Source organism: Pyrus communis, chromosome 3, assembly GCF_041283825.1.
Source record: "Pyrus communis isolate YQ-2024b chromosome 3, ASM4128382v1, whole genome shotgun sequence".
NCBI lineage: Eukaryota > Viridiplantae > Streptophyta > Magnoliopsida > Rosales > Rosaceae > Pyrus > Pyrus communis.
In genome coordinates, this window is record NC_142567.1 from 23,969,411 (window position 1) to 23,977,145 (window position 7,735).

At 35.5% G+C, this 7,735-nt stretch overlaps 1 protein-coding gene across 4 annotated transcripts; it reads left to right on the forward strand.

Annotated features, from left to right (window-relative positions):
- The first annotated feature begins 799 nt into the window (after positions 1–799).
- Positions 800–3,948, forward strand: LOC137715972 (uncharacterized). 4 transcript variants are annotated; one of them, XM_068455349.2, is made up of 11 exons: positions 800–1,201; positions 1,302–1,368; positions 1,616–1,712; positions 1,896–1,940; positions 2,211–2,307; positions 2,492–2,575; positions 2,706–2,746; positions 2,887–2,952; positions 3,061–3,120; positions 3,376–3,427; positions 3,517–3,948. In XM_068455349.2, the coding sequence occupies exons 1-11, from the start codon at positions 904–906 to the stop codon at positions 3,603–3,605; spliced, it is 996 nt and encodes a 331-aa protein (XP_068311450.2). In that variant the 5' UTR covers positions 800–903; the 3' UTR covers positions 3,606–3,948. The 4 variants fall into 4 exon arrangements, with proteins under 4 accessions (XP_068311450.2, XP_088547554.1, XP_068311451.2 ...); XM_088691428.1 differs by lacking the exon at positions 3,061–3,120; XM_068455350.2 differs by lacking the exon at positions 2,492–2,575.
- The last annotated feature ends 3,787 nt before the right edge of the window (positions 3,949–7,735 follow it).

The following is a 7,735-nucleotide window of genomic DNA, read 5'->3' on the forward strand; positions in this document are numbered from 1 at the left end:
TAAAAAAAATTATTAGACTTAGGCAAAACGATGTCGTTTGGGCCAAGTCATTAAAAAAATTAAAAGATTTGGCCAAAATAGTTTCGTTTTGGGTTAAGTCGTTTAAAAAAAATCTTTCTTCTTTGTAGTTGTCTTCTTTGTGAATACGTCGCCGCCACTGCAGCAGAAGGGAAAAAAAAAAAAAAACAACAACCACATGGCAGGGCCTCAAAGGCTAACCTTCGACTTCGAGAGGTCCCCAGCAATTTCAAGCAAAGGATATCGGCCGCCTTAGAATGCCTAAAGGCGCGCCTCAACCATGTCTAGGTGAGTTTTCACCTATTCCTAATGGGCAGAGGTAATTTCACCCCTGTCCACCTCCAAAGCCGCCTCGGCGTAACTCAGAGCGCGTTTTTAAAAACACTGCTTTAACCCCTCATGTTAGCCTCAACCCTCAAGCACAATTGTTTAACAAAAGAAGGAAAGTTTAGAGTTGGAGTGTCATTGTTAATGAGATAAACCACATGTGGTGTAACTACTTGTTTAGTCATGGGTCACATTAAAAGTATAGTATCACCATCACGAAGACCACAATCTTTCTTTTGCATATCTAGATAACAATATCATTTAGTAAAACTTGACTTTTAATTTAACTATTTCAAGATGAAGTACGATTATTATTATTTTTTTTTTCCCTCTTTACTTTTTTTTCTATTTGAACCGTCACAATTAAATTATCTTAACATCTCATATTAATTTGTGGAAACAGAAAGAAAAAAAGAATGAATAGATGGAGAGATAATCCAACTCCTTTCGAGATTTGAGTACGAAGATTTTTCCCATTTCCAACTCAAGTGAAACTCTGATAACTTATTTAACCAACTGACTAACCTAACCTCATGAGTGACGAATCTCAAAGTGACCATGGAAGAAACACCAGATGAAAGAAAGAGCTCGGGTCGGTCCAAGTCAATTGGTCCCTGCATAGTCTCCTGTATCTTCGTCTTCCTCACTCACCTGGTCCTCTCTCTCGTCCCCCGCTTCTTCTCCGCCTCTTCCTTCCTCGCCCAACTCGCTCTCTCGGCCCTGCTGCTTCTCTTCTTTCTGGGTTTTGGCGGATGGTGCAGAAGGACCCTTCTGAAACGCCGCGCTTCAGCTCCGGCTTTCGTGTTCTTCAACATTCTCTTCATTTGGGGGTTTTACATCTCAGTTATCAGTCGAGGTGAGCTCAATTAGTTAACTTCATCAATTGAACTAATTCAAATGTTTTGGGTGTGCTGAGCAAATTTGAACAGTTAATCTGTGTGTTGTGCCTGCTGCAGCTGTGTCACTGCTCAACGACGCCGTTTTCAGCTGTGAGGTTGTCTTCCTCCTCATTGGTCTCTACAGGTTGGTACTTTTTCCAGCTCCGCGTTGCTTATTTGCTCTTCAAAATCATCTAAACTTGACTGAGTAAATAGTAATTGCATCGGTGTAATACATTGCATTCTAAGTGGCTCGGGTAAACCCGTTAGATACGCCTAAATTCTTGAGCGCACATCCATCCGTTAAATTCCGCAATATATGCAATACATTAGTGTACTCTAGAATTTTCGAAATTTGACAACTTTCAGTGACAAGTGTGTTGTTATTGCAGTATAATTACGAGTGACCCTGGCTTTGTAACAAATGGGTTTGCCTCTTCAGACCAAGTTGCGGAGGGTTTGGTTTCTGAAGTTCATAATCATGAGAAGGTTGGAGATTTTGAACTTGGGTTCCATCTCTTTTGATGCAAAAAAATTTAGGGGATTTTTTTCCCTCTTTTTATAGTACTATACATATATATATATATATATATGTCGAAATTAATGGGTGCCTTAGCTAATAAGTTGTTTCATAGTGTCATGCAGTTGGTTAATGAACTTTTACTTGTGCAGGAGTTGGAGGTTTTAGCAAGTGGTTTATCTGACGACTCAACTGAAGTATTAGCTTTCATTCTCTTCAGTTTTTCAGTACTAGAATGATCAGTGGTTTTTGGTTTTTGGTTTTTACTAGAAAGAGTTAACATGTGGTGTTGTCAAATTTCAAACTTGGATAAGTTGATTTTTATTTGAATGTGTGTTACAGATTGACAATTGACAATATAATACGCTTGACTGTATACTAAGAGAACATTTTCCATTAAAGAATAATTTGGCTCTGGTATCATGCTTTTTGTAATCTGGATGATGGTTGTGCTCTGTCTTTCTCAGGGTTCTGGTTTGGTTACGAGGGTACGATATTGCAGGATCTGCAAGGCATACATAAGGGGTCTTGACCACCATTGCCCAGCTTTTGGGAACTGTATAGGTAAAGACAATTTTTTTCTTACTAGTAGTTTCCATGCCAGTTATATTTAACGTTCAAGCTAGCTAATAAAGAAAATTAGATCGTATAGATTTCCTTTTAAGTTGGCTTGCAAGCGTCGCTGCAGCTGATTTTGATTGTATTGTACTTGTCAGTAGTTAATGATACAGATGCCTTTGTTGTACAGGACAAAAGAATCATCCCCTTTTTCTAGTTCTTCTGTTTGGATTGATCATTACTGAGGCTTCTTATTTAGTATGCACATCACTCTGTAAGCTAACTCTCTTGTTGTGATTGATTCTTATCCAAGTAACAGACCTTTTGTTTTCCTGTTCAATGTCTTTTGAAAATTATTGTTGCTTTGCCTTTACTTTTAAATTCCTGTATTTTTTTTTCTTCAGTTGTTGCCAAATCCGGAATCTTACGTAGACCTAGCTTGGAGGTAGGACATTGCACCCGCAAACTTTGAAAAATAATTAGTCAACAGTGTGGCTTTTTGTGGTATTTAGGTTGTAAATTACTTATAGCATAAGTTATCCATGCCTCTGCAGCTTACCTAGATTCTTTTAATCAATTTTGCAGCCTACTCTTTCTGAAAATTTAACTGTTAGCACAATTCTGTTCATCATTCTCCAGTTGGTATGGCAGGTTTGTATCACTAATGCTTTTCTATGAGTTATGCTACTTTCTGAATGATTCATCCGTATTAGGTCGTTTCATATGGAATCTAATAAACATCAAATTGTGTATGAGTAGGTGGTTTTTGTGATATGGCATATATATTGTGTATGCTTCAACATCAGAACCGATGAGTGGGTAAGTTCTTCAATGAATGATGAGCATATAATATATGAGAAACAAATGATGGGTTGATGCATTCGCGCATGTGTGTTGTTTGTGTGTGTGTGTTTGAAAGGCAAAGGATTATATGTCCCTAAACTTATCATAACAAGTGACCTTTCTGATCAATTCAAGAGACTTGAAATATAACACATATTCTGCTCTTATTCATGAGTCTTACCGTAGTCCAATTTGAAATAGAACATTTTCATTTTGGTTTGTTATTTGCAGATAAACTGGAAGAAGCATCCAGAGTTCCAACTTCTTGTTCAACCTCAGCCAGGTAAGTGCACGTCGCAGCTCAAATTCTGGATCTTCATAATTTCCACCACCCGTATGTAGAATGTAACACCTATTCTTTTGCCCGTCCAGGGAAAAACTTCACGAGTATAAAGTTCAGAAATCCTTATGACAAAGGCATTCGACAGAATGTCAAGGAGTTTCTAGCGTTAAGAGCCTGACAGTTTCAACGTCTATTACTCCAGAAGCCTTGCACACTTCTCTGCGTTCCACCCATTTTTATAAAAGCAGTTGCTCTTATCGCTTCTTGCATATTCCAGTATTTGGAGCAACAGGAGTAGGAGGTAATGATTTAACGGAAATAGTTCTTGGTTTTGAAGTTAGTGTCTCAAAGTCCATTTCAAAAACTGACAGAACGTTGAGTAGGCCGATTATAACATGTCTTGGCTCATGTAAATTTACAGCCTGTGTGTGCATTTCTGTGATTGGCAAGTGTCTTTGTATTGTTGAACTCCGAATTATGATTCTGGTCAATGAGAGTAAACATATAGGCATATAGCGAAACGGAATTGGTTCCAGCTCTCTACTTTGTTCTGTAAAGGTGGAGATGTAAGGGGAAAGGATGAAGAAGCTGTGACATAATCCTTACCGAGCAACATCTTCGGGCCCTTCTCGCCGCGGCCGACATTCAGTACCCTTTCAAGGACCTTCCCTTCTCTTCTTCTCAGTGTCCTCTGATTGTAACTATCAAATAACTCAAGTCTGATGCTGAATTTTCATTTAGACTGTTGCAAAATGCAAATAAATTTTGATTAAAACATATAAGAGGGCAAATACAAGTGCAGTGGATGTAGGTAATCCTGGGCACGCGGCACTGATAGGTTTCGGAAGACTACTATTTATGAGCATATCTACCAATTTTTCTTTTGTGAACAACTGCAGTCTAAGGCCATCTCCAACCAATCTGGCTAGAGAGCGATAGCGTCGAAATGATGTCAGCTAGCCATTGGATTGGAATTTGAACTTTTATTTTTTATTTTTTTAAACAATTAAAAAAAAAATTTAATTCTAATTTTTTTTTTCCTATAACTACCTAAGCCATTAAACAATATTAAATAACATTAAGTAACATTAAACAACATTAAATAACATTAAGTAACATTAAACAACATTAAATAACATTAAGTAATATTAAACAACATTAAACAATATTAAACAACATTAAACAATATTAAACAACATTAAATAACATTAAACTTAAACAACATTGAAAAAAACATTTAATAACATAAAACTTAAATGCCAACTTCATGCTTCTTTTGGCTCAAAGATGTGTAACAAGATGCTGTTGTACGTACTTGTTTGTGGCACGTGAATGTATCATCATATTGCACCTCATGTACTCGTTTAACGAGATATTACCAGTTCTTGGATATAAATGCAAATTAGGCCCATCATGTATTTTTGCACAAGCCCTCCTTGACCTATTTGGATCATCATATATTTTTACATGTGTCACTCGAAATCCTATCAAAAAAATTATTAAGGTTACATCTCAAAAAATTATTGAGGTAGTTTAATTTAAGTAACCGTATTAATTCAATTAAAATAATAAATTATGTTTGGCCTATGGTCCTTTTGTTCCCTCGGCTGGAGATAGTTTTTTGTTACATGGCTATATTTGGCCTATGGCCCTTTGGCCCATCGGTTGGAGATGGTAAGAAATATGGTCTGACATTGTTCATTAAAATATTATTCTCTTGGAGGGTTATAGGGTTAAAACGAGTCATCTGACCCTCATTCAGTTTGAGATGGCTTAATGGTATTCCTCCTCAATAGTAAGTGAGAGGTCTAATGTTTGACTTCATCAAAGGCGAATATGAACTAATTCATTATGGTTAACACAATGTGAGGTTTAACCCAAACCCTCACTCTTTAATGTAGATAATATCGTATATATTCAAAAGACAAAACAACCATTGAATTTAAATGGACAAACAAAACCTAGAGTTTACATTTTTTTTATTTTTTATTTTTATTTTTAACAAACGATATTATTTACACTAAGGGTGACGGGGGTGGGTTAAGCCTTGCATATGACATGCATAAATTGAAGAAATGATTCACTCATAAGTAGGATGTCTTAGGCTCATCTCTCATTAATGACGAGATCAATATAGTTATTATGATTGACTCATTGTGTGGCTTAACTCAATCTCTCGTTTATTCAATGTAAATATATCATTCTAGAGAAAGTTAAATATAGCTTGAAGGGCTTTAAACTCCACGTTATTGTGTATCAATTATTGTACAAACTTTGTAGCTCCAGTGGTTATTTTGAAAGAAGATAAGATAGCTTTATTGAACGAAATCAACTAGGGTACATATCTTGGTTCACCTCCTTAATAATATCCGGGGGTTCCTCAAATCAAACAATGGAATTACCATTAGATAAACTCGACTTGGCAATGCTATGAGTCACACCATTACAATTACGAAGAAGGGATGTGCTATCCACACATTCCTTTTTACTTTTCACATACTCCTTGTTAATTTATGTCCATTGATCTTCTTCAATTCATCTCATTTGACGCCCGAAAACTAAAAAATATGAAAGATTATAGCTCACATGGGAGATTGTTAATTTATGTCTATTGATCTTTTTCAATACACTTAAGAAACTCAGACGCCAACTTTTTAATATCAGAAGCTGTAAAACCGAGATTGTAGCTCCCGTGGTTGTTAACATTCACTTTTGGGTCGAAAGTTTTGATTTTAAATAGCCCACCAATTTATTCTCTGATTAGACAAACGCCATACTGGACCCAAAAAAAAGGGACAAACACCATACACTTTACTCCTAACTTTTTCATGTGGCTTTTACTTTTTAGTGCGTTTCCAAAACACCACCTAATCTCATCATTTTTTTTTAAGGAAAACCATTCTCTCCCTCTTTTTTCATAGAACCTTACGGTAAATTCTAAATACGTGCAAAGAACGTAAACTATATGCATTTAGTAAAACACTCGTAACTCAATTGATTACAAAAATTCAAGTTCAAAGTTTGATTCTTCCGTCTTTTAATATCGTTTGTCTAACAAAAAATACTCAACTAAAATATTTAAATTAGAGCATGGAGAAACATCTGATTCAACGAAATATCTCCCATAATTTTGCCACTTGGCGATTGCTACACCTTTATTTTCCCTCGTTTTCATGAGTAAAATAAATTGAAAATGACCGTTTAGGGTTTTGCTCAAAGTCCACCCTCAATTTCTTCAGTAACAAAAGCTGTTTAAAAATCAGAAGAGGATCCGATCCGGATCTCTTCTATTAAAGGTCCAGGATCAAGTGATCCGGATCGTTGAAATTTGATTCAACGGCTACAATTATTATAATTTTTAGGAAGCACCCTATTTGTAGCCGTTAGATTAAATTTCAACGATTCGGATCACTTGTTCCTGAATGTTTGATGGGAGAGATCCAGACCGGATCCTTTTCCTTAAAAATCTGCATTTGTTTGATTACCTAAGCAGTCCCTGTTCACTTGTTGACTGGTAATGTAAGAAGGTCCATTCTGAATTGGCTTTGATTTTGATAGAATATTCTAACATAACAACTTGGTTTTTCTCAGGACTTGTATTTAGTAACTTAATTGGATACCAAGAAAATTTTAATGGTTTGTATATTCTAGATCAATGAATCTTTATTTGAGAGAGGTTGAGATTTACTTTGTATCTCTATTTCCGAAGTTCACAAACTAAGAGATCTGAACTACTCAATTTAATCTTGCGGTTCTATTAACCTATGTCATTGACCCATTTAACAAAAATACAAAAACTTGAATGACTCATATCTCTTTTTCTCTCTATTAAATGGTCTTCAGACACAGAGATCCATAATTAGTCTCATTCCTTTAACATGGATGCTTATGATGGAATCTAATTCCAACATATCATTATACTTGGGTGTTAACTTGCAATTAACACCTACATGTTAACTTGTAATTAACACCTACATCAACTTATGAACTTGCATATCTCTGCATATCTCTACTCTTAATTCTTCCATTTCTAACAAACAAATCAGCCACTTAGTACTACGATTTGGTGATATTCCTCTTCGCTTAGAAGTAAGAGGTCTAAGGTTTGAATCTTGTAGATTGCGAATTCAATACTAAATTAGGTTGCACATTATGTGACTTAACTGAATTCCTACTTTTTTAGTGTAAAAATATCGATAAACTCAAAAAAAAATAAATAAAGAAATTACTTTTTGTTTTAAACTTGTAGCCTCGCTAATCTACATAAATGATGCAGATCACAACTAATAACTAATTTATTTAATTCCT

Bases quoted from the DNA above. Each gene is read 5' to 3' on its own strand.
- LOC137715972 (XM_068455349.2), top strand. From the start codon at position 904: ATGGAAGAAACACCAGATGAAAGAAAGAGCTCGGGTCGGTCCAAGTCA. The intron at 2,953-3,060 runs GTTTGTATCACT...GTGTATGAGTAG, and splicing joins TTCTCCAGTTGGTATGGCAG to GTGGTTTTTGTGATATGGCA. The intron at 3,428-3,516 runs GTAAGTGCACGT...TTGCCCGTCCAG, and splicing joins TCTTGTTCAACCTCAGCCAG to GGAAAAACTTCACGAGTATA.